General features: G+C 40.3%; 1 protein-coding gene across 1 annotated transcript in view; it reads right to left on the bottom strand.

The window, feature by feature from the left end:
- The window catches only part of LOC119746506, a 43,018-nt gene extending 18,731 nt beyond the window's left edge, over positions 1-24,287 (bottom strand). Inside the window, exons 1-20 of the mRNA XM_038223479.1 lie at positions 24,184-24,287; positions 18,547-18,710; positions 13,766-13,892; positions 13,014-13,046; positions 12,528-12,844; positions 11,903-12,047; positions 11,094-11,231; positions 10,226-10,416; positions 9,231-9,384; positions 8,410-8,564; positions 7,742-7,918; positions 7,155-7,296; positions 5,922-6,095; positions 4,783-5,013; positions 3,945-4,070; positions 2,305-2,532; positions 1,393-1,555; positions 940-1,181; positions 577-803; positions 54-222 (exon numbers count right to left, since the gene is read on the bottom strand). Coding sequence (XP_038079407.1) covers positions 54-222; positions 577-803; positions 940-1,181; positions 1,393-1,555; positions 2,305-2,532; positions 3,945-4,070; positions 4,783-5,013; positions 5,922-6,095; positions 7,155-7,296; positions 7,742-7,918; positions 8,410-8,564; positions 9,231-9,384; positions 10,226-10,416; positions 11,094-11,231; positions 11,903-12,047; positions 12,528-12,844; positions 13,014-13,046; positions 13,766-13,832 — 3,079 coding nt within the window. The 5' untranslated portion in view covers positions 13,833-13,892; positions 18,547-18,710; positions 24,184-24,287. The remainder of the gene's footprint in view (positions 1-53; positions 223-576; positions 804-939; positions 1,182-1,392; positions 1,556-2,304; positions 2,533-3,944; positions 4,071-4,782; positions 5,014-5,921; positions 6,096-7,154; positions 7,297-7,741; positions 7,919-8,409; positions 8,565-9,230; positions 9,385-10,225; positions 10,417-11,093; positions 11,232-11,902; positions 12,048-12,527; positions 12,845-13,013; positions 13,047-13,765; positions 13,893-18,546; positions 18,711-24,183) is intronic.
- Positions 24,288-26,104: the final 1,817 nt, after the last annotated feature.

Below are 26,104 nucleotides of genomic sequence, written 5' to 3'. Positions count from 1 at the left end.
CCGTAAAAAATATCGTCATCTAGCTTATTTGTTACCAATGAAATCAGAGGTACCTGTGCTTTCATACTCCGCGATGAATCCCAACGATTTGGAGTCTAATCCGGTCCTAAACACGACTTGGATGGAAGACGAGTTGGATACGATGAAAGACGGCGTGGAACCGCACATAGGCTGGCCGGCAGGGGCGTCTTCGTACGGTCCGCTGTCATCGCTTAGAAATATCTGTACAGCGATCACCATATTAGGTTATTACCATATTAGGACCGATTGAAGGTTGAGGTTTGTAGGTTAAGCTGGATGCTACCTAAACTCATCAAAAATTCACTTCGTTTCTAGTAAGGGATCATACACAGGACAATATATTACATATTGGAATTATAGGTCGCAAGCTTAACGAAGGGACGAAGGTGTGTTTACTTTAGTGGCCAGCTTTCCTGTCAATTCGCCATAGATCTAGTGAAACCAGTCAATAAAGTTTGACAATGTTATTATGCAGTTATAAGACAAAACATATTCGCAAGTAGTTTTTTTCAACAACAATTTTTCATGGGTTGGTATAAACACTGCTTGATGTACCTGAACGAAGTCAACACACTCCGAGCTGTCCTCGTCCTCGGCTATCAGAAACTCGGAGAAGTTGAGGGCGATGTAGGAGCCGGCCGGCAGGCTGATGTTCCATGCACAGATGGAGAATGGAGGCAGCTCAGACGGAAAGTCAGTCGTGGAGAAGTTCCCCTTTGATGAGGTTAGGACGTCCTTCTTGCCGCAGCCTGGGTCACATCCAGCTGTTGATCCCGTGCAATCTAAGAAAATCACCGAAATTGTAATTGACTTCGTGCACAAGGACACCTTCAACGGGGACAAAGGAAGAGCGATGACCGTTTTTTGAACGCCATTGCAGGGGTACTATAAGTCAGATTTGGAAAAAAGGTACCCTACCCGTCATACTATAGGACGCCATGAAGCCGAGTTTCTTGGGCATGTCCTGGCCGATGGCGCCTATATCCAGCCTCAGCGTGACGTTGTTTGACCGGCACGTGACCACCAAGTCTCGCAGGTCCCCGCAGAAGGAGCCACGTGACATGGAGTGGTGAGGTGTCAGATGATCGGTGACGTTCAGGACGTCGATGCAGCGAGCGGTTCGCGGCTTACGGCGGAGGACCATCTCGTGAATTTCCAGCCTGAAAACCAGAGAAACCAAAGCAACAGAATTGAACAGTGGTATCAAACGGTCTACTTTCGCTCACGAGACAATCACATTTTAATGCTGCAAGAAAAATTAGAAAGGCCTACCTTTAGCCTAGGTTTATCCCGCACATTGCAAGATTGACTTAATCTGAACCATAAGTTGTCAGTCAGTTTTAATGCTTCAGAAACCAACGACCAACTGACCTGATAAAGTTTCCAGGCGGTAGCTGGATGTTGATCTGGCACGTGGAAGCTTGGTTGTACCACGGTGGGAAGCTGAGTGAATGGATGTAGCCGTGTTTGGAGTAGACGTATTCCAAGTTGACATTCCGCGCCCACATCTCCTCGCATCGGACGTCAGCTACATCTAAAACGACAAGCAATAAATAAACGACTTATACTATAGCCTACCTCAATCGGAAACAGATAAAATTATGCCTATACCAATAATCATACAATGAAACATAATAATAATAGGCCACTAAACGGATATTTATAGAGTGCTTTTAAACACCAAAAGGTTTTACAGAAATTCAATAACAATCACTACATTAAGAATAAATTATGTGTCCTAATTTTTCAAAGGACCAGAACCACACAGGGTACTTCCGTTTTTAAACTGCAAAACCTTTGGACTTGTTTTGTGGTTAAGGTTATAAGAGGACGGAGTCTCAAAACGTATGCCTCTTCAAAACATTTTAGCCGCTATCTGCGTCATCGTAATGTTCAACACCCTCAAACATTTAGCCCCACACATGATGATAAGCGTCTGCAACACAAGTTATCAACCCCTTTCTATGAATATTTCAACATGTTTGACACTGTTCCTCAATACCGTTTCTGCTCGCTCAAAGTGTTGTGAATAATGTATCTCGTGTGTTCAGGAGAAGTGACAATAATGCGTTAACCCAAAGGCATTTAAACAGATCAAAGCCTTTGCATAATAAGCCGAATCATCTCTTTGCAAAGGCAATCCAAAGTTAGTGCCTCTGGATAATTCTTGGCACCAGTGGACGCTGTTGTCGGCAAAGTCCTCGTTAATTAATTCCGGTGATAGCGCTTGATACAATCAGTCGGGTAGTTATGTTGAGGATCGGCTTGTTTTAAAAGTCTTACCGCGGTTACACGTGCTCTCCAACAGCGGGAAAGTCGGCACAGTTGAAAGGGCGCTACCGGACACGTGGTCGTAGCTTTCCTCGGGCCACTGTTGGTCGCTGAAGTCGGGCCAGCCGATGTCGATATCTGGAATGGTTAGGTCCAGGCAGCCCAGGCCGTACGGATCGGATAAGCAATCAGTCGAGGTATTTTGAAACACTTGCCCCGGTGGTTTGTCCTTGCATAGTGCTAGGAAGAAAAAGCCGGTGAAAGTCGATTAAAACCAATGACACTCCTTTTTTGATTTTTGGTATAAGTTCAGTAAGTTTCATTGTTTTAGTATGGCTGCAATATCCTTTCTGTATCAGCTAATCGGAGATGATATGGTCGAAACAGATTTTGCATAATGTCATTACTTTACAACAAACCCTTCGAATACAGTTTGTCGGGGCTACTTTTTAGGGGAAAAAACAAGATTTTTTTTTCGTTAAAAAGATATTTTAAAATCTTTGAGTTTTCTTTTCAGCTTTGTCTCAATATTTGTCGATTCATTTTTCGCATGCATTCTGGAACAACATATTATCTTAAGGGAGTCCTGTGATAAATTTGTGTAACTGGGGATTGATATACATAATACACATAGGCCAACGTTCTGACGCTTTTCCCCACTTTAAATGTAGAAAAGCCTGTTCTGTATACATATATACCTCTTCACAAATATTCTTTACAGTCTTCCAACGAATTATGTGAAAGCAAACAGGGTATTGACCGCTTCAGAAAAAGCAACGTGATTATAGCACTAGCGAAAATGTAAGATTTTTATTCATGACTCCGAGCGATTACCCAAACAATTCTTCGTTATTTCCTGTGCCACTGTAGAAAAAAATGCAGGTGCCTTTACAGGTGTGCATTTATTCCATCCACTTTAAAATCCCACCTGTGAATAATACATTGGCCTAGCTGGAGGTGAATGGCATCCTCTCAAGTTGATGCAGTGAAATGTTTCAAGGAACACTTCAGGGCTCAGTTTCATGCAGAAACATGGCACGAAATATCGTTGGGAACCATAAGCAACATCCATATGGAATATTTACTATAGTAACCCAATGTTCGTATTACTTTTACGTGCTGTAAGCAAATTAGTGCACTCAAGATCTCCACAAAATTGCTCCTAGTGAAACAATCATTATGCAAGTAACGTGATGATGTTTCTCCAATCGTCTTTTTTATGCAAGTAAAATAACAACAACAACAACAACAACATGTGTTCATATTAAAAGCACACGTATCTGCCTGTATAATTGGTGCTCAAAACGCTATATCATTATTATTATTTCGATAATTGGGCCAATGAAACATTCAAAAGACAATCTCATTTCCCTGAGTAGTATACAGCTCGATGCTGTAATTTCTGCGCAAAGCAGCTAAAATCAACCACAATAACCATCTCTGCATGTCCTCACAGGTACCCAGGGTGGGGATAAGCAATGAGTGACAAAGTGCCTTGCCCAAGGGCCCACACGCACCATCGAACCCACAACCTGCAGATGGTGTTTCTTCAACAGTCTCTTTACCGAAGCCAATCTGCAGGAACCTAATTTCTCGTTTATCAAATCGTGGTCAAATCTTCTCAAATATTCAAGGCCGTGTAATTGTCATACTTGTACAGGCGATGTCGTCCATGCCGTTCAGTCGGTATCCCCGCGGGCAGAGACACTGGAAACCACCTGGAAAATTGGAGCAGGTGTGGGAGCAGAGGTGCCCGCTAGTCGTGCATTCATCCACATCTGTAAAATTGAAACAAAATGTTCCGGTTTATAAATTGACAATCAGAAACATCCATCGCCTTGCCAATACATTTTTTTTTATCAAGACAAAGTTGATTGTTTTAAGATCATAGTTTTCTGCGGTACTGTTTTCTAACAATATTATGAGAGTGAAAGTATATTGTTTTATTGAACATGTTTAGCTGCATTTTGTTTTTAAATTTGAGTTTAAGTCATTGTATTAATGATAATTTCTGAGGCACGTTTACTTAATGCGCGATTGATCATTGTAAAAGAGACCTTAAAGTTTCAAATTATTGTTATTATCATACGAACAAAGTTCCAATTTTGGCATATTGTATTTGAAAACAACTATGTGTACATATCAACTACCATCCAGTTTCAGCTCATGTAAAGCAACTTTCACAGAGGCCCTCAATGTGTCAGCGTTTCTTTTCATTCTGGATTTTTTTTTAGCACCCTGATGTGCACAGTAAAAACAAATCTTCCTTTTGCTATTTGATGATCGGACAATTATAACCCATTTGGCTCACGTTCATCTGAAGTAAACTTCATAACGATAAAGCTTTATTCAGCATAATCATAATCGGTTAAATTTACCTTATATTTCGGAATAAAAGCCAACATCTCTTTTGTCTCTTACAAAAATTTTCCTTCAGTTATGTATCTCGTCTTTAGGGTAAAATGAGCAAAACGGTAATGATGGCAATACCTAGCTGACAAATGGTTGCCCTGGGCACAGCGTCATTCATGCACTTGAACTCCCTCCATCGCAGGTCATCGTTCATGTCAATGTACACACACCACTCCGTACTGTTATCCGTGATGTTGGTGGGCCACCTGAAGTTATTGTAAGTCATAGGTGTGCCGTCTGCCCACGTGAACACCTCCCCTTCCAGCTCGGTCTTCAAGCCGACCTTGTACTGGTAATGCCTGTCGTTGACTTTAGAAATTGGCATTTGCAAAAATCCAATTAGATTGTCAAATATTCCAATTAAATTGTCAAAAATGCAATTAAAATGTCGAAAATCAAATGAAATTGTCAAAAATCCAATGAAATTGTCAAAAATCCAATGAAATTGTCGAAAATCCAATTAAATTGCCAAAAATCCAGTTAAATTGTCGAAAATCCAATGAAATTGTCAAAAATCCAATGAAATTGTCGAAAATCCAATTAAATGGTCGAAAATCCAATTAAATGGTCAAAAATCCAATTAAATTGTCAAAAATCCAGTTAAATTGCCAAAAATCCAATTTAATTGTCAACAATCAAATACAATTGTCAACAAATCAATTAAATTGTCAAAAATCCAATTAAATTGTCAAAAATCCAATTAAATTGTCAAATTATTATGAACTAGTTTTCTTGGTTGTCAGTTTACAATGGCATTATATCGCATCCCGTGAAATTGTAGCATCTTGTATGCTATCATTTTCAAGAAGAGTAAAAATATTTATCATTTTCCAGCGATCGCTCGATCTGGTGATCGTTTCAAAACGGCTCCCCCCCCCCCTAAAAAAATCTCCGTCATAACAGGCGAAAGTCAGTTATTGACCTCTTACGTATGCTCTGTTGCAGATGTACATGTACATGCAGGTATTTTTCCCACAACACAGCCGACACTCGGGCATGGCTTGTGACCGTTGGTTCTATATGGGTTTTATTTTGGCAAGATAAATTTAGCGAGCTGCACTTTGACGGTCGGAAACGATCAGCATTTTTTTCTTTTCTTTTCACGTATTAACACAAACATAAAACAGGTCGGTGATGAAATGACGTCTGCTATAAATTTCAAGCTTCCACATCCGTCTATAAACAAAATTACAAAAACTGAAAATGTTGTCCAATACCTTTAATATCGTCCCGTTTGAGCCCAAGCCACTGTTGTGTTGCTAGGGAGTTGATGGTCAATGGCTGGCTAGCCTCGGCGAAGATGGCGTCACACGCCCCGCTGGACTGGGTGTTGACCGAGCCGACGCAAAAGCCGTCGTGGAGAAGAGATGCCTCTCCACAAACCTGACCCTCTGATCCCATGAAGGAGACAACAAATTGAAAGATTCGTGGGACGGTGTTTGCAATTTCCTATTGGCTTTTGTAGTAGAGGTTCTTGAGACTAACTGACTTAAAGGTAATTGACATTGTGATTGACTCGTGAGGACCTGGGATCTATCATAAGTATACCTCAAATACAACACGATTTCATCACAATTAAATCATAAGTCAATTCAAAAGTCCATCCAGTCACAAGTAACAGGGGATGAACAACGACAAAGTAATGCATTTTTCGTTGTTCATTTTGAAAAGCTCGTAGGTTGCCTTGGGACTGGATGACACGATATTGACTTGTGATGGACTTGTGATCCATATCAAGTACCTCGCCCACATCACTGCCGGGGCCCATGTACATCTTACTTATTTGAATCGTGATTCTGTGAATTTAGATTGAGAGTTTCAAAGCACCCAAGAGATCGTTGTTTGCTCTTAACAGCAAAAGTTGACATGGAATCAAAACGAACAATGAATAGAAAAGTACACCAATATACTCCCGTGGGAAATTTGAAAATGCGCTTCTAGTGCGCTGTTATTACATCTGTTGTGACATCCACATTTGTTATATTTTAATGGTATGAGCCAATTGCCAGTTTTACAGAACTGTAAAATACCCTAGGGCTGACGTGAGTGGTTTGAGGGATGAGTCATTCATGAACCGTCCCTGTACGGTTTACTGAAAAGTGCCTTGTGCACCATTTGGGGTAAAATGTGCGCAATATGGAGTCCATTACTTCGACGATAGAATCCTGGAGGCGACATAACATGTGAATAATGTGCCAATATACGCTTGTGCTACTTCAAAAATAGGTGAGAATGTCTAGAGGCACATGATGCTGTGGTAATCAATTCCATACGAAAGGCACTTTGTAGACTAAGCTGGCAGGGGTGCGAGGAGAATTTACAAATATTACTTTGTGAACAACCCAATGTTCATCAAGGCTGCTTAACCTATGACGCATGTGTCTTTAATAAACAGCGCCTACGCGTAATTGAACAGGACGCCTATACACAGGTGCCAAGTTTGCACCTACCGGAGAGCCTACATCCAAGTATCTCCATTCTCAGACAGTAACCTCTCCAGGACCTTGGGATGAGCCGGATTGTTCTCGTGATGAACGGCCGGTCAAAGTCTTGTCTCATCTCGGTGTGGGGATCGGGATAAGACGGAAAATCCTGTGGGAAAAAATAACTTTCAATTAACAACTCATGACGATTAAAACGTTGTCTGATGTTAATTCTGACAAAAAAATATGGAAGTTTGAAGGCCTATTCTTTTTATCCCACTGCTATAAGCTAAATTGCATCAAGCATATAAACTGATGTAAACCTAAATTTAAACATCACATTTCGCGTAAAGTTCTTGACATTTTCATGAGAGTGTTATGGACAGAGTTACTGGCCGTAAACTGTCGGCGCTGATTCTTTTGTAACCAAACTTATTCAAAGAACACATCAATGTTCACATGATGCTATCCGTAAAGTTCATTCAGGCAAAGGTTGATTTATTCAGCCGTAACGATGTAAGCCTCCCTAAGGGATTTTGCAATGTTGCATCAAATAATATTATTATTGTCGGTCACTTTTTTATCTTAAAGCCCAAGTTTAAACCAAAATTTACCATGACATCTCCTTCCAGGTTAAAGTACGTCCTCCACTCGCTGTCGTCTTTCCAGCTGGTATACAGGACCCTGTAGCTATCAGGCCAGTAAAACACCTCCTGGTCCCCTAAGAAAGCATTATTGTAACCTCCCTGCGTAATCAGGCCGGTAATTGTATAAAGCTCCAGCAGATCCACCTGGAAAAGTAACGGCGGGTTGGCAATAGTTTGATTTAAAACGCAGGTGAAAGCTTCCCGTTTTTGATAGGACACACACCGAAGTATCTGCAAATCAAATCTATATTTTGCACACCTGCGTGTCGGGGTACATGTTTGTTTCAAAGTGCATTTGCGAGGAATAGAAATTAACATAGAACAGTGAACTAGCATTTTAAAAATATCACGGCCCTGAACGTTATGACTGAAATAATTGACAGATACCGGTTTGCAGAACGTTGTTAAATTCATAGCTTAACACTCTTTGCTTTCTGAATACTCACCTGCTCTGTCACTGTCACTTATAAAATATTCATTGGTGTCATTTTCATGTTGGCTCTATAGGCCTACTTCCGTTTTGCTTATTTTTTTTTATTTTTTTTTTGCTCGCTTGCTTGCTTGATGACTGATAAATATTTATGAACCTTTTTTATTTCATTTTCATGTTCCTGCTACTTCTTCATGGTTCTAACCTGTATCCAGTGGTTATTCCCCATGCCATTTGGTTTCCAGCAAGCTATGTGATGCAGGCGGCCCACATCGCCGTCCTGCCCGACGTATTCCGAGGACTCGGTGATCTGTGAGGAGGAGATGAGCTCGGACTCCATCCCAAGTCGACTCCCACAAGCTAAATAACAACAAACGATTTACGAGGCTATAGATAACACACACTGCACCAAGAAGTCCAAAGTGTCTATATGTTAATCAATATAGATAATGAGATTTGATTTCCTGATGACGAGCAGAGCATACTGTTCGAAACGTCGAGTTAAACCAACTGGCTCTTCTCAGAACCACACAACTCACTAAGTGATATCATTCACATGGTGTTACCGCAAACCTCCCATATATTGATTTGTATGTTCGTGTCTAATATAGGAGCACGGGCAGCTCTAGTTTCTCGCTAATGTCATTTGCCTTCGGAGAAGCAAAAGCTTTAATATGTGTTAAAATCAAATGTTTGCTAGTATGCCAAAATGTTGAGGCTATACCAAAAGATTGTGAAACGAATTGCATCTACGTACAAAAATACAACACAAGCGTCATTTAATTTAGACGGAGAAGAGGTCTTATAATTACGTTTTGGCAATACGATGTGCCTACGCACTGCAGCCGGCCCGACGATTCTCATTCTTTGATTCTTTCAGAAAGAGCACGCGCTACAAGCTGCAACATCTGGTTTTCCCAATATGTCACGCATTATAACGAAAAAGACACCACATCTATGGGTGTTGAATAAAAACAGTATCAATTATTAATATGACAAATATATTGCGGTAACCGAGCAACTCACCTCGATACTTGCACCCAAGTAACTCGAATCTCAAGCAGGAGTCCACGTGCACGTCTGGGGAGGTCTGTGGATAGATCCTGAAGACCTCGGCTCGAATGGGCGGATCCAAGTTGTTCCTCTTGAGGGTGTTGCGATCGTTGTTTCCTACAAACACCTGTTTCCAAATGCCATTTGAAATTGTGAGAAACGTCTGACGTCATCATGGCGTCATCAAAATGTGGTTTGTTTTTAAACTCATACAACGACAAAATGTGATTGTCATGAAACTTGGTGTGTACATAGAATATGTTTGTAGCATGCAAACCTTGAAGTGACGTCATGATGCTCCTTTTTAATTTTTTTTCATTCGCCGATCACGTGGCATTAGGCTACTATAATTGGCTAGAAAAAAAGTAACATGCAAATAAAGCGGCTGAAGAAATTTGTTTGCATGATACCCGAGAGCTGACAAATATTATAAGAAGCCGGATTGGAGGATTTTGGTAAGGTGTTTCACATCGAGGCAGTGCGGGGGGAACAACAGGAATACTTCACTTTACAAGCCACTGGAACACGGAAGAAGATCAACCAACTTAATTATTCCACACGGCAGTGCAGTGACTTTAAAGTACTATAGTTGTTTGTTTAGTATCGCTAGAATTTTAATCTTATTTTTGCTTAATACATCTTGCACGGAGACTGGATCTCCTTGCGTCAACAATAATATTATTTCATATACAAACTGCGTTGTGGACATAACCACGGTTATTCATCCTTATATAATGCACCGAATTAATGCACATCAAAAAGAACTGTCATATTTTCCACCAAGAATTGAAGACTGGCTCTCTGGAGAAAACGGCCAAGCGGGTTCCGAGCGAAAATCAGACTCCAATTTTACTTTCGAAAAGCAGCTGTGCCAACAGAATGAAAAGAAATTCGCTCTGCCAATGTACACCCACAAAAAACGGCGCTTCGGCGCGTGTGTGTACTGACGCTTAAGTAAACGCACCCACCTGAACGTGCCCGAGCCTCCGGTAGTCTACCAGGTCTTCCAGGCTCCTATCGGCCGAGTACCGGATGGTATATCGGGCGGTCCACCTGTCCAAGTTGCCGCAGCCCTGAGTCACCACCCCGGTGATCAGGTAAACACTGGGAAGGTAGACCTGAAGCCAGGGCTCGCTGTCAGACATGGATGGTATCCAACCTGACAAAGGGGCAAATATTCACAGTCAGAGTGTCAACGACTAGTCAAAAGGCGACATCTTCGGTAGTGCTCAGACGAGATCCGAGGGGCGGGATCCGCCCCGGATGTGCGAAGTTAAAGTGCATAGTTTACAGTTTGGGGACTAGCATCAGCTGTGCAAATTTCCTTTTCTTAAACTTTTGTCTGCCGTCTTGCAATTTGTACTACTGACAAGTTAAGTTTAACATAAGGTCAACGTTGCAAACAGGCAGATTAATCCTGTCTCGATGTTCTCCTAAGGTATTTGAACATGTTACACTTTTTGTTCAAACCAAAAAGGCTTTATTCCATCCACTTGACTGAGCTCCGGAGCTTGATTTGAAGACAAAAAACTACACTACACTAGACTTACACGTGGACAAGAGTGATTTTGGTGACTTGCATCAAATTAGCATTAAACACTTTTCTTGCAATTTTTTTTTAATAAAGATGTTTTCTTGAAGAGCTATTCTTCACTACATTATAAAAAAAAAGTTCAAATAAGTTAAGTAAGTAGGTTAAAACTCCTTTCCAAAGTGGGTTTCCTTCTCATTGCACCACCCTGTACACCAGCTACTGTCAAACATCTTGCAAGTACCAATTGAATATAGGGCAACAAGTTAAGGCCTAAGGTTTGTGAGATTGATTGTCACCCGTACCTGTTCTGGGAACGCCGAATGGGTTGAGCCGGGCGTTAGCCGGGCCGTGTATTCCCTTCTCATCCCCCACGCTCGACGAAGCCGTGATCTCGGCATTGTGAATGTCTCCCCGTGCTATCCCAGCGGCAAAGTCACAGTCTGCAGCAAGCAATCGAAAAGGCAGAGAAGGCTTATCGAGACTTTGCCCCCGGTAAGAGGAGTGCTCGCGATCGGGTCGATATTCCCTCTCGGGCTCTTGAAGCTTAAGTATGCCTTGTGTTTAAATTCCACGCTGTATTCTAGAATTTGCTGCTATAAGACTGTAGCACCTAAACTAAGATACATTTCTAAGATCGATCATTTCACACTTTAGTTTCGTCATTCTGAAAAAAAACCCATTGATTTAATAAATCTTAAAGTAATTATGATTTAATTATGGTAAGATGCAAAGCATTTAACCAAAGACAGTAGGAAACTCAGTGAAGGAACGAATCACCCATTTCGCATTTTAGGTTCTTCATTTCGGGTTCAATATGCTTTCTATCAACTGTAAAGACTGTGATATACCTTTGGTATTATAATCTTTAACCATTAACATTTAACCATTATATACAATTATTTGTCCTCTAGGTTTCTTAATTGAACAATTATTTCCAGCATTGGTAAGAATAAGACAAATTGTGAACATTTAAATATCTTAATGTCCAAATGGTGATAATTAAGGTATCTCTTAATTGTAAGGAGTGGCTAAGAATTGGCAAGGATAACACAAATGTGGACAATTGAACACCATAGTATTTCTTTGCAGTGTCGTGTCAGTGTATACTCACCATTATCTCGGCATCCCAGGACTTCCAGTCGCAAGGCCACGCCCCCGTACGACTCCTGTGGGTTAATCTCTAGATACCTAGCTTTGATGGGTGGGTTCAGGTAGATAGGCTTCACGCAGCCTGGCTCACCATTGGCTTTAATTACCTAGAAAGTAATCAGTTATAATGCTATAAAGCGAACAATAATCCATTTTCTATATCAAAAATGTTTAAATGGAGTTGAAATTATGTGTCATAGTGTCAGCAACCCATTACCAATGATCCAAATACGTCAGTATTATAAACGCTTTTTGGTAAGTCGAAGACACCCTTATTTGGTATATGGAGCACCGAGGGCGCGTACATGTTTTCTAATGTGTCTTCTGATGTGGCCGTATAAGATTAGTCTATATTCTGGACACCTGATGCATTTTTTGTAGAATCTGTGATTTTTGGTCACCAGTTCAAACGTTGATACGCTACATACGCTAGAGGAAACGTAAAAATCACGTGATGCTTGAAAAGAAAAGAAAATAATATTGAAGAAAATCACATTGTAAAAAATAATTGATTAAAATTACAACTAGGCGAAAATGGAACGACACACCCATTACGAAACACTTTGAGTCAGTATGGCAAAACTCACAATGGACTTGATTTCCAATCTCTTGTACTCGTCGTAGGGCCAGAACGCGGACAGGTCGTTGCTGAAGCGTAAGGTAAAGCTCTTGACCCAACTGTGCTCCTTCCCTCCGCCCTGCACCAGCAGACCCGTGATCAGCATCCGCTCCAGGAAGTCGATCTCCAGCCAGGGATCCTGGTCCTGGGGGAGGGGCCGCCAGGAGGTGGGGTTGCCGATGCGGGCGTGGCCCGCCGTGTGGTTCTCGTCCATGTAGGAGGAGGCTCGGAGCTGGGCGTTGGTGACGTCACCGGAGGCCACACCCAGCGGCAATGGACATGAAGCTGTTTTGAAAAAAATACATGATTCAACTGGATATCCCTTCCTATCTTGTACTTTTCTTTTACTAGTCTTAACTATCTTAACCATCACAGTGATTCACATCCATTGTAGTGTATCGCATTTGGATTTTTATAGTAACAATGTTGTTTGAAATGAAAAGCTTTAGCATACCTGGATAACTGTTCTCTTCGTACGCGTCACAAACTAAGACAGAAAAAAAAATGTAACAAAAAATTACTTCTTGTTCTTACCAACAGGCTAAAAGAAAAAAAAAATGTTTCAAATAACACTTTACATTCATTGCATTACGTTCATGCGATTGCGCCTGAAAATCTCTCAGAGAATGTGCTCTTCATATACTTTAACATACCGCTCGATGAAGCGACTACCAGGTTTCCGCATCAGCCTCAGGTTCGCGTTATTTTGCAAAAGGCTTATTTACATGTAAATATGTCAAGTATATCCCTGGCAGGGGGAGTGTGGCCTAGTGGTTAGGGTTCGTGACTCATGATCAGAGGGCCAAGGGTTCGAGGTGAGCTGCTGGCCATATGCTGTGTCCTTGGGCAAGCCACTTCGCCCCTACTTGCTTCTTACCACACGAGTATAAATGAGTACCGGCATTAGCTGGGGAGTAATGATGCGATGGACTGGCACCCCGTCCAGGGGGAACAGAAATAATCGTTTCATGCTACGTTAGACAGGCATCCCATCGAGTGGGGAATGGAAATATTCTCTGTTGTTTTTCGTGCCTCTGAAACCGGAGGTAAACGCCGGCCTAATGGGCCACATTGGCTAATGACAAACTATCACTGGCAATTTCCATATTAACATCCAGTGCTCAAAATGGTTGTGAATCACGCTACCACAGACATCAAAGATAATTTTCAATTACGGAATTCATCGAGGCTTGACTGTCTACTGACCCGTGTCCAGTCTGGTGAAGAGATCATAGTGCTGGGAGCCTTTCCGCTCCGGATACATCTCCAGCATGTACACGCTGAGATTCGTCAGGTAACAGTGGCCCTCCGGGTGGTGCACGTGCTTCTGAATCTGTTGGAAAAATAAATAACGTGGCCGGATCACGCGAAACGAGTCTCAAGAACATTTTTTCCCCACTTAGGCCTATTAGCTTTTCTCATGCACAGGAAGCGCATCATTTGCTGTCCATGTCGATATAGTACGCAGTATCTGACATCTTAGTTAGGCCATGGAGCTATATGGTTAGGCATATGTGGGTGAAAAGGTCGACTGTTCCAGTTGATTTCTGTTGTGTAAGACTCTGTTCAGAGGACAATTACTCAAAAAAAGATCTAGCGATATGTGAGTCAATGTGTTGGGTTGGTTCACACATGTTTGATGAAGTAAAAGCCAATGTCACTTGAAGGCAAGAAGATTGGGAAATATTTACACTTCGCTCTATTAACTGCAGTGGTGGATCCGGAGGCGGGTTGCAGCCCCCTCCTCGTTCAGCCGCTGACTAATGTTATGATACTTACTAGTATATATAGGGCCAGAAATTATAAGTGGAATGCTAAACTTCCTACATGTACTCTCAAATTGCCTTAGAATGTAGGATAAAGCACCGTAGATTTCAAACATTTCCCGGGGACATGTCCCGGACCCATTGCCTTCGGCACTACTCTACTCCCCCCCCCCCCCCCCCCCGTTTACTTGACATTAGATCCATCCCTGAACTGTGTGTTCTGCTGGGCGATTTGAATTGACGTGAGTATGCACCATTATGTAGCATGGATGGATGTATTGTCGAGTCCATCACAAGTTCAGTCTAAAGTAAATCACAAGTCCAGCTGTCACCAGTCCAGTCATCAGTTACAGTGGATGAACAATAACTTCAAAGAAATCCCTTTGTCAAAGCTCATAGCTGGTGAGCTGAATTGGGACGGGGGGGGTTGGGTTTGTGATGGACTTGCAGGGGCTTGTTATAGTCATGTTATAGCCTCTATATGTACACATTAATGTGAAATAATATATTATATTAACTATTAACTATCACTCTTCCGTAATAATATGTGGTGCGTATATAGCGCTTTTATACCTAAAAGGCTTCATGATTATTGCCCTGCTCATTGGGCCAATGAAACATTCCAAATACCATCTCAGCTCTGTAGGGAGTATACAACTCGATGCTGCCAAATCGGCGCAAAGCAGCTTAAATTCAACCGCAATAACCATCTGGAAGAAGCAATGAAGTGCCATGCCTAAGGGCACACGCACCTTAGCCGCAGGCTGGACTCGAACACACAACCTGCGGAATTACCCGCAGACCACTTATTCAATGCTCCAGACCACGAGGCCACGGCACTTCACAGACCTACATTTGACTCACAAACAAAACTCAACCTTTACTAAAAAATTTATCTAATAGGCCTATCTAAAAAAAAACACCTAAACATAAAGAGTATAACTTCCAGTTGCGTGCAAATCGGTTAAAATCACGCACGTTTTTGTGCAAATTGATGAAAAAGAGGTACTGTCCCCTAACCCCCAAACTAATACCATTTTCCTTTACCATTTAATGTCTTCACAAACCTTCAAATGCACTTTTTTGGTGAAATGATGAAAAAGAAATATAAACAAAAAATCAAAAACTGTAGTCTGGTAATTGTGTCACACCTTACGCGCAAGCCTACGCCTGAATTCGATTACGTTGCATCCCCCGAGAACACAAACCTGTTGCAATCCATGCAAAATAACTGTACAGTTATCCCCCTGGAAAATCGGGAGTGACGACCTTTTCCTCCAACATCTACCTAGCCTCCCCGCAACATTTTTACCAAGCAATTTTGTTAAAAATTTAAACAGGGATTATGACTTGATTAATTTTCGGCAATTTCTGTAATTTCAATGGGGATTCCAAAGAGGAATGGTATGGAAAAACATCTTTTGGGGGGAAGACGATACGTTTTCTGCATCCCCCAGCCCATGGGGAAACAACTACAATTGCTCGCTTTTTTTTCTATTCGACTTTCTTTTCAAGCAGAGTTGACGATTCTTCAAAATGCCACCAATTTTTTTTTTTTAAACCTCCCGAGAATTTTGATTTTAATCTTGGCACAGTCGCAATTGATAGTTACAAGCGCAAGAATAATCAGATTATCTTAAAAGATGAGGTTGCACTTTCTGCCGATGATTATATGGATGGGGGTCAGATTAAAAAAAAAATCTCAGGCGAAAGTCCCCTAGAAACAAGGAGGAGAGGTTTTAAAGAACGGTACTGACTTCAAGTAATCGAATGTTGCCCCCGGATATTGAACGGGAAATCCTACCCTGGAAATGTAAGAATTGTGGATCGAGTTACTCTTACTCTACCTCTTGCGACAGACTCTCACAGAATGAGGTCCTTACATGATGAGAGAAACAGGAGTCGTGAGGAGACAGTGATTGATCTCTTGCAAGTGATCAATTTGAAAGAAAAAGATAATCACATTCCTTTTCCCCCCAAATGAGAACATGATTGGATTTTCGAGCATTTCAATTGTTAAAACCTGTTTTGTTTTGTTTTATTTATATTTGTTTTGTTGGTTTTTTGTTTTTGTTTTTCTGTTTGTTTGGTTTTTTGTTTGTTTGTTTTTTATTTTTTTTTATTATTATAATTTTTTTTTTTACAAATTATTGGTTTCAGTGGTTTACCGTAAATCATCACGATTCCTTTTAAAGTGCTTGGTACACATTAAATGTATTTTTGTTTTGTAATCCAATATGGTTTAACAGTCAAAAAACAATTCATGTTTTCAGTACAGTTTCCCGTTTCCTGTACATACTCCAGACTAACAATAACGAAAAATTCTCACCTTTTCATAAAACGTCAGTCGGGCAGAAAATAAACACTTTCGGCGTGAAAATCGCTGTTATTGCACGACAGCGTATTTTGATATCATCTACGTCTAAATATCACGAGTCAATGCCCGTGAGTTTATCCAGTTCACGTCTAGCTAAGAGAGATTTGTGGAGCTACTGCTGGGCTTTCGTCTGTAATCTTTAATAACCTATTTGAGACTGATTATATAGGGAAGCCAAACGCATGTAATGCAGTATTTAAACACTATATGGTATCGCGCATTAACGGAGATCTGTAGTTGACTTAAAGGTTCCATATGAAATATTTCAATTACACAAGTTTATGCATTAAACAAATATTAAATGACAATATTGTAATGTCGGTTTGACGTAGCAGTAAACTTACCGGAAGGGTTCCCTCCTTTTTTTAATCATTCTGCGGCCCAGTAATTTTTCAGATTTTATCCCAAGTTTAATAGTCAGGTGGCTTATATCTAATTTTCGTCAAGATCGTGACCGACTGGTCCAAAGCACCAAACTTGGCAGATATATTCTTATAGACCTAGAGAAGATATTTAGAAGGGGTGACACCCGAAATTCTTTTGGGAAGGGAGCCTAATTTGCATAAATCGTTAATCCCTGTCGTGTAATATATTTATTCCCATATTTGGGTATATTTTTATTTTTTATTATTTTGAAAAGTGTATTTTTGGGATTCTACTTACATATCTTTACTTAAATAACATTTTCCAAAGCATATAAGTGACTGAATAATTATGAGGACATAGTAACGATCCAAAATGGCTACTTTTATGCCCTAAAATTGCGCACATTTACCTTGTCTCCAGATATCATCAATTAGTCTCGCCAAACATTAGCATTGATGAACTTCAAATTCACCAAGTAGCTTACTGGTACAGCTACCCTATTAAAACCTTATGCAAAATCATGTGAACAATGATAACATTGTGATATTAAGCCCAGAAAACAAAAAATGGGAAAAAAGAGGTGTCCATAAATTAGGCTAACAAGTAGGTGAAGGGTTGCCTAACATGGAACACTGGAACAAGTTCAAGGAAATCCCCCTAAATAAGAGATTATTGTTGAGAAAACGTTTTGGCGTAGACAAAATTATTGTAAACAACAATAATCTCTTATTTAGGGGGATTTTGTTGAACTTGTTTAAGTCCCCACGTTACCCTTCCCGTACTAGCCCAATTTACGGACACCACATTTTCTCCCCTCTTTTGGTCTTTTGGGCTAAACATCAAGATGTTATCAATTTCCACTTGATTTCCCACTTATTTTTGTTAGGGTAATTATGCCAGTAAGTAACTTTTTTAATTTGAAGCTCATCAATACCCACTTTTGGCGAGACTAGTTGATGATATCTGAGGAAAAGGTAAATGCGCGTAACTTTAGGGTAAAATAGTAGCAATTTTGGTTCTTTACTATGTCCTCCTAATTATTCAGTCACTTATATGTTTTACAAAATGTTTTGAAGTAAGAATATGCAAGTAGAATCACCAAAATACACTTTTCAAAAAAATAAAAATATAAAAATATACCCAAATATGGGAATAAATATATTACACGGCTGGGATTAACGGTTTATGCAAATTAGGCACCCTTCCCAAAATAATTTCGGGTGTCACCCCTTCTAAATATCTTCTCTAGGGCTATAAGAATCTATCTGCCAAGTTTGGTGCTTTGGACCAGTCGGTCACGATTCCGACCATATGCCACCTGACTATAACCCACATGAACATTGTTCTCGCCTCGCCATAACTGACAGCATAACAATGGTTATGCACTGTTCGGGATCTGTGTCATAAGGCTAGTGTCTATAAGTTAACTAATATATAGGAAGATGGTTTTTAGGTTTATATTACCAAGAGGTTCTTACCTCGTTGAAGATGAAGGAACGGCAGGTGAAATCGCTCTCATCCAGGCACTGTCTGGCGCAGTCCTCGGCGTTACTGATGGACGGCTGGGCTTCCAGTAAGCCCAGGCTCAGGTCCAGGGTAGCGGACACCGTTCGGTTGAAGTGGGACAAGCTGTCCGAGTTACCTGTTTTGACGGAGGAGTTTTTAAAAAAAAGGTGGTTGATGAAGGAGTTATCAATGTGGATTTGCACTGACCGCAATGGATAGGTTCGGACAACCCGTTGGCCCGTTTGTCCAGATATTTGAAAAAGAAAACCAGCTGCCGGCTGTACTTATATTCTGTAATTTCTATTATTCGTGAGTCTTCATAATTCTTTGATTGATTGATACTGACAAAAGAAGGTTAACCCTAAAAGGGCCGGGTTATTTTGACCATCTCTCAGCCGGGGGGGGGGGGGCGGATTCCGCCCCCCAAAGATCTCAGCCATCGATTGACGAAAAATTTGAAACTCAGTAAATGCATAGAGCAACTCTTCCTTAACATACCCAAGAAATTTCATGACTATAGGTCAAAGAGTTTTGGAATTATGGGTAATTAATTATTCATATGTACGAATGGCAATTCTGCTCTGAGTACACGACGTATATCGGAAAATTCAGTTTTCACGGCGCGTAGCACCGAAAAATTTTTCGCTACGCGACAACCCGTGCTCCGATTTTTATGTTTTTGGTAACTATTATAAAATTGTTGTAAGAAGACTGCCGTATTCCTTATCATTGGTGACTTCATTCTTCATCTACTTGCTATATAATACAACAATTATTTGACATAGCCGATACAGACATAGCTGATGAAATTAGACAAAAGATAATCATGTAATGCAAAACAAAGATTCAATACAGAGGGGCGTACCAGCGTAGCATGTAAGTGTATCATGGGCCATTGAAACGTAACGAAGTTGTTCAATTAGGAACAAGTTGAGTATATATGCTTGAACTTGGTCTAGCTCATGTTTCCTCTTTCCAGTCTGTTACCATTCAGTAAGTTATCAGTATTAGTGCAAACAGGTTTATACTATTTTAATCGGTACAGTACTAAGGCTGACAAGTTAACCTTCGTTTTGCACTAATTGCCGTCATTGACCATGATAAGTACCACGTACTCAGTTTCTGCCGCCCGGTTTGTATGCAGTTCGTGTGCTCGCGCTCGCATGGGCTTCTTGAATAATTAAACCGTCAGATGTAATAAGTGTGTTTCGTTTTCACCTCTGCCTCGTTCAGTATTCAGCACGCACTGAACACAGCTTTAAAGTTTAGCCGTCTTTAACAACTTCCACTTGTGTCATAACACTTGTTTGATTGCCCAAGGCGACCATTAATTAACTTGCTGTGCTGTTTAATTTTCAGTCAGGTCTTAGGCCTATGCCATACACGCTTTATTTAGAATATGAACACTATATAGCGCAAGGTGCCCGTGATCTTGCTTGTCCATATAGTTAAAGGTATGTTTAATAAGCATGTAGTAAGACACTAAGGGCATGTAGTAAGACACGAAGGTTCTTTAGTCCGAAGGTTCGATAGTCCGAATGCACAAAATTTCCATAAAACGGGGTTTGTTAGTCCGAAAATGAAATAAGGTTCGTTAATCCGAACATTTGATGCAACAGTTCGAAGGTTCATTAATCCGAAGGTTCATATATCCGAAGGTTCGGTAGTCCGAATTTAGAATAAGGCTAATCAGTCCGAAGGTTCAATAGTCCGAAACGAAAATAAGGTTCAATGGTCCGAAGGTTCATTATTCCGAATCAACAACAATGTTCAATAGTCCGAAAAGACTATAAGGTCCGATAGCCCGAATCGACAATAAGGTCCGATAGTCCGAATCGACAATAAGGTCCGATAGTCCGAATCAACAATAACGTCCGATAGTCCGAAGTGTCAGACTGACGAACCGTATGGCATTTGGACTATCGAACCTTATTCTCAATTCGAACTGACGAACCGTATTGCGCATTCGGACTAGCGAACCTTATTCTCAATTCGGACTATCGAACCTTATTGTCAATTTGGACTATCGAACCCTACCGTGTATTCGGACTATCGAACCTTATCATCTATTCGGACTATCGAACCTTATTGTCGATTCGGACTATTGCACCTATTCTATTCGGACTATCGAGCCGTCGGATTAATGAACCTTATTCTATTTTCGGACTAATGGGCCCTTCGGACTATCGATCCTTCTGATTATCGAACCTTCGGACTCTTGAACCTTCAGACTAACGAACCTTCGGACTAATGACCCTTCGGACTAAAGAACCTTCGGACTATCAAACCTTCGGACTATTGGGCTATAACCGATAAATCGTTGTTTCTAGGTTTGCACAAAGCGCAGGCAGTGTGGTATGGCAATTGCTAGTGTTGGGGCAGTAATTCAATATCTCATGGTTACATGAGCAGATATCTGCCACTCAACGTGACGACATATGAAGTATATAAACTTAAGCCGATATTAAAATCTCCTCCGTCGCGACGCCAAAATGCTATCAAAAGTTACCGTTTAAACATCACGACTCGATGTTAATACGACGTACACAACTTGATACAAAACCTCTCACATCCTTAGCTTTGGCGCCGTTATGGTGAAAGAGTAACACACCCTGGTATTGTATACCATCTATCTGTTTATTACGGGGTTAGCGTGCCGTATATCATGGATATTTATTGTCCTGAATGTTTAGGAGTTCCTGACAAACATTCAAGATTCTGTAATTGATTTTATAAACCATTTCAGGGTAGCACCACGGATTCCTTCGTGAGAAATCCAGCGAATTATTTTGCTGTTGCTTCTGAAAGACAATAAAGTGAGTGCGTTCCTAGTTTTAAGCCCTTTTTAAGGAGAAGAATAATATTGGTTCTGTAAAGATAATGCGCAAAGCTTAGCAGTGTCGCTCATGTGAAAATCAGCTAACATTCAAGTAATAGAAACACGAATTAAAAATAACTCTGTACCTCCGTGCATCATTTGGATGTGTATGTATATTTCCTTTGGTTCAAGAATTTTTTTTTTAATTTGTGGTTTCCCTTGCAACAGTCATATTGTCTTCTGGCGGGAAAACCAGGTCATTATTAGACACTGCGGTACGGTATACGGATTGAGCCAAAAAAGGGCAACCTTAATGGTAAGACCAATGTTTTAATGAAATTCTGCATGTATCACTATAGGATATAAAAGCCAAATTAATGATAAAGAAGTAAGTGTTCTTTCAGCAAAACGAAAACAAATCACAGTGGGATGTGTGTGAATTGTTTTCGTTTTGCTGAAAGAACACACATCTCTTTGTGATATCCGTGGACATCACTTTTAAACGGTGGATGTGTTTAAAATTCTGTAACTTGAAAAGTTTATGAGTGATTCAAATGATTTTTGTACTAAAAGAAAGCTTGTTAATTGGGCTTTTATATCTTAGATTTTGAAAGTGCTATGCAGAGCTTTATTAAGAAAACGGTCCTTCCATTTGCGTTTCCTTTTTTTTGGACTCAGCCTGTTTACCCATGAATTGGTATTCAGTAAAACAGGAAACAGTCGTTGTGAAGGAATATTTATATCTCACAGCTGCAAATCTCCCCCGCTCCCTGCGCTGCAGGGAAAGGCGGCGTTAAACGTGTTTTCTTTTGTGTGGCACGTTTGGGTGTCGAAACAGCGGCGGCTGCCTCAGACTGACAGACTTAAGGTGTATCTTAGTTGCCAAGTATGATTGTCGTAAAAAGAAACCAAAATGTCATCCTCTAGTAACTCATTTTTTTTTTATCTTGAATAACACCCCAATTTACTTGTATATCTTTTGTCGCGAAAGCCTTGATTTGTGGGCAAAGACAATTTCACACAATTGTGTCACTGAAATAAGAGAGGTAACCATATTCGTGAAATTTTGAAACACTATCTAAAACACCTGCTTAAATTATTTTGACAAGGAAAAAGTCACGTCTGCACTTCAACTTGACTGTTTAGTGAGTTGAATGCAAAAGCTTGGACTACATTTTGTTTTGAAACGCGATGGATTTTATGGTCTTGATCTGCTATATGCCTATTAATGTCAAATTCTCAACATCTAAAGTCAAGTTTATTTGCTAGCAAGACTAGCGTGACCACAAGGCACGTTTTTTACCATTCTCGTATTCCTCCGAAAGATGCATGTCGTTCGCCACCGCCCTTCGTCTGCGCGCCACGCGTAACCGGAGAACAGCGTGGTGAAACTAAATCGGTCATTATTGGGACAACGATCACATTCCCCACTTTTTTTTAACTGACATGCAGGTACAAGAGATTTAATATAAGCCACCCTGTTGTCACTTTGTTTTCTTCTGATAGGTACAATGTATGAGAAGCAGAAAGGACAAAATGGGACACGCACTGTATATATATCAATACATGACATATTAAGTATGACCAGAAAGTAAAAAAAAAACACCTGTCACGCATTATCCCAAACAAGTGAAAATACAAATTGCTCTTAATTTGATGAGCTTGGAAACCCGAATGCTTACCTCTAGCTCACTAATATCTGTACTTCATGTCAATTTGCCAAGATCAAGGCGAAAGTAATTATTTTAGGGACAACTAATTCAGTAATCGGATAGCCCTAATGGTATCCGAGTAATATACAAATTACTGCCAGCAACTATAGCTATGCACCCTCGGGACGATTGAAAGTGCAAGTTCATTAGGTGAGGTCATGCATTTAAAACAAACAGGTGAATTACTTGGTGGATAGATCAGGTTAAGAGGTTACGCATAAATCCGTACGTCTTGGCAAATATTATGTAAAAACACCAAGTACATTACCTATACATATTAAGTCTATTATTGATGGAAATAAACTTTCTTTTAATATTTCAACTTTAAATAATTATAATACACCTAGTCATTTCCCTATGTGGTTTCTTTCAAGAAATAAATTTTGCTTCAAAAACTTCGAAAAGCATATTGGTAAAACTATTGTATGTCTCTGCAAAATCAACAGCTCTTTATGTTTGCCATCTTTTTAAAATATCACCTGCCGCCGTGTTTGCACAGTTGGAGATCATATCGTTACCCAACATACCTCCACTATAGCAACCAAAACCCCGATCTTACATATACTCAGAAACGACGCATATTATGTATCTCCTCTTCCCAAATGGTTTTTACATATTATGTACGGGAGTATTCTCTATCGAATGCATTGTGACCGACATAGGAAAAGCCTTTGAAGTGACGTTTGGTAATCACAAGTGTACAATTGACCTTTGACCCCTGGACTACTACGGTATGCTGTCTGATTAAATTGGCTACATTCACTAATGCCACCATCAATGAAACAGGAGTAATTTTAAGTGCTTTGAAAAAATGATATAAACGATGAGGGAGCAGACTCTAAATCCCCATTCCATGGAAAGATATTAATAAAAGTGGCTTTTTTCCTTCTATTTGTACTCACTTACCTCAATTTTCACGACCCTAGATGTGCAACTGTATACTCTAATAAAAAACTCATCACTGTCTATCGCCACCCCTCGCCGCGCCTAAATTCTCCATCGGAATCACTAATTGAATTTACAAAATAACGACAAAAGCAAATGGTTTGTTATAGATACTGGTTTGGGTATAGACTTACAGAATGGTATGCTGCAGTAATCCCATGTTGTATCGTTGTCTTGGTCGGTGTAGTAGCACCAAGGCTTTGTCCTGTTGTTGGGATTTCGACAATAGTTCTCCACCAGATCTTGTCATTTTGAAAGAACCAAAAGAACCGTTAAACTCTTCAATTAACATGCACAGTAATAAACGAACGTGCATTTAATTTAAGCACGAAAAATCTGTTGATCAAAAATATGCTCCTGACATGAAAAATGGTTTGATATCAAAATGAATATTGCTTGACTCCGAGTCTTGTACCGTAAAAAATGCCTAATATTTTAAAGAAAGTAGCTAAGAAGCTCACTTTGTTATTACTAAATATCAACTTTAAGGTGACGGGACCAATTTCATAAAACTATTAAGTATACAAACTCTAAGCTAACTAATGCGCATACCATATCTGCTAAGCGAAAACAGGTTACAGACCGAAATGTAGGCTAATAACTGATTTGTTTAACTCAAGTTCTACATTGTATAAAATATTCGAATAATTTCCTACTTAGAAGCGCTATGAATTCGGGCCTGTTGTGAAACCTGAAAAAGTCGTCATTATGAATCAGGAGTGTGTGCGCATCAGAATGTATAACCAAAATGTATATGACAGGTGGACTGCAATGCTGACAGGTGTATAACAACACTATTACCCAAAGTGACTAAACTGCTCTAAAACTGTTCACCCAAATCAATTGATAATTGAAACTCAGAAGTGTTAAGGATAAAGTGTTATTGGCTGTGTGCTAAGTATCACACACTCCAGCATAATACGTTGACATCAATCCCAAACTCAACCGCCCAACAATTACAAGGAATGGATACAACTGTCATATTCAATATTGTGTTTTGCCCTTCGCCGACGTATTTTTATTAACACTGTGTCATATTATATTTATTAATAGACTGCAGTATAGCTTGTTCATCTGCAAACCACTAGCATAATATTTTTGCCGTCTCCCCAGAATTTAACACTGGAAGAGTGGATTTTGTTTTTGAATTGTAATCCTGCATTATTCTTTATTTGTGCTTTGTGTTATTTATTATATTTATTTTAAACCCACCTGCATTCGGGAATGTCCGAGGATTGACGGGCATATCGCTGGCATCTTCCCAGCGAAGACACTGGAAGCCGCTCGCTGTGAACATAGCAGCGTCACGGTAACCACTGCTGTCCCCGTGCTTCATGCAACCAGCGTGAGCTGTTTCAGAAATAAGATTGAAATTTGATGAATGCGACTAGCAAATTGCATTTGTAGACGGTGGAATTAACAAGAAAAGGCAGAGCATATAGTAAAGCGCCAACATTATATATGATTGATACAGAATGGCTTTTCACTAGTCCTTTCTTGCATCTGGACTATACAATGGGCCGCAGTTAGCCCATTGGCGATACGGGGTAATCCTATACGATAGCACTGCCCGATTCTCTTCACCAGGCTACATACAACAAGTCAAAGTCACAATGACAATCAGTCAATCAGTCAATTAGTCAGTTGATTAGTCAGTCAGTTAGTCGATCTGTGGGGAGTGAGTGAGTCGGTCGGTCGGTCGGTCGGTCGGTCAGTCGGTCAGCCAGCCAGGTAGATAGGCCTACAAACATGACACTATGATGGCCCTGTCGGTCCAGCAAAATTCTGTGAGGCCTTAAAATTGACATCTTTTGCAGTACGATCAATTTAATGAGTCTGTATTTTAGATAGCTTAAAGGGGTTTCCCAAACCTCGTTTATGTCTCCAATTTCAGATTCATCTTTAGTTCCGGAATCATTCGGAGCCTGAGATTCCAGAACCAGATGGGAATTATCCAAGCTTTGGCCTCAATTCTTGGGATTCAATGTTCTGAAGCAAACCATTGACCTATTTAGCCGGAGTTCAGCGAAGTCGGGTCCTAAAAATCTCGAGTCG

This window comes from Patiria miniata, unplaced genomic scaffold (genome assembly GCF_015706575.1).
Source record: "Patiria miniata isolate m_02_andy unplaced genomic scaffold, ASM1570657v1 HiC_scaffold_7, whole genome shotgun sequence".
Classification (NCBI taxonomy): Eukaryota; Metazoa; Echinodermata; class Asteroidea; order Valvatida; family Asterinidae; genus Patiria; species Patiria miniata.
This window is presented reverse-complemented; position numbering and strand designations above follow the sequence as displayed.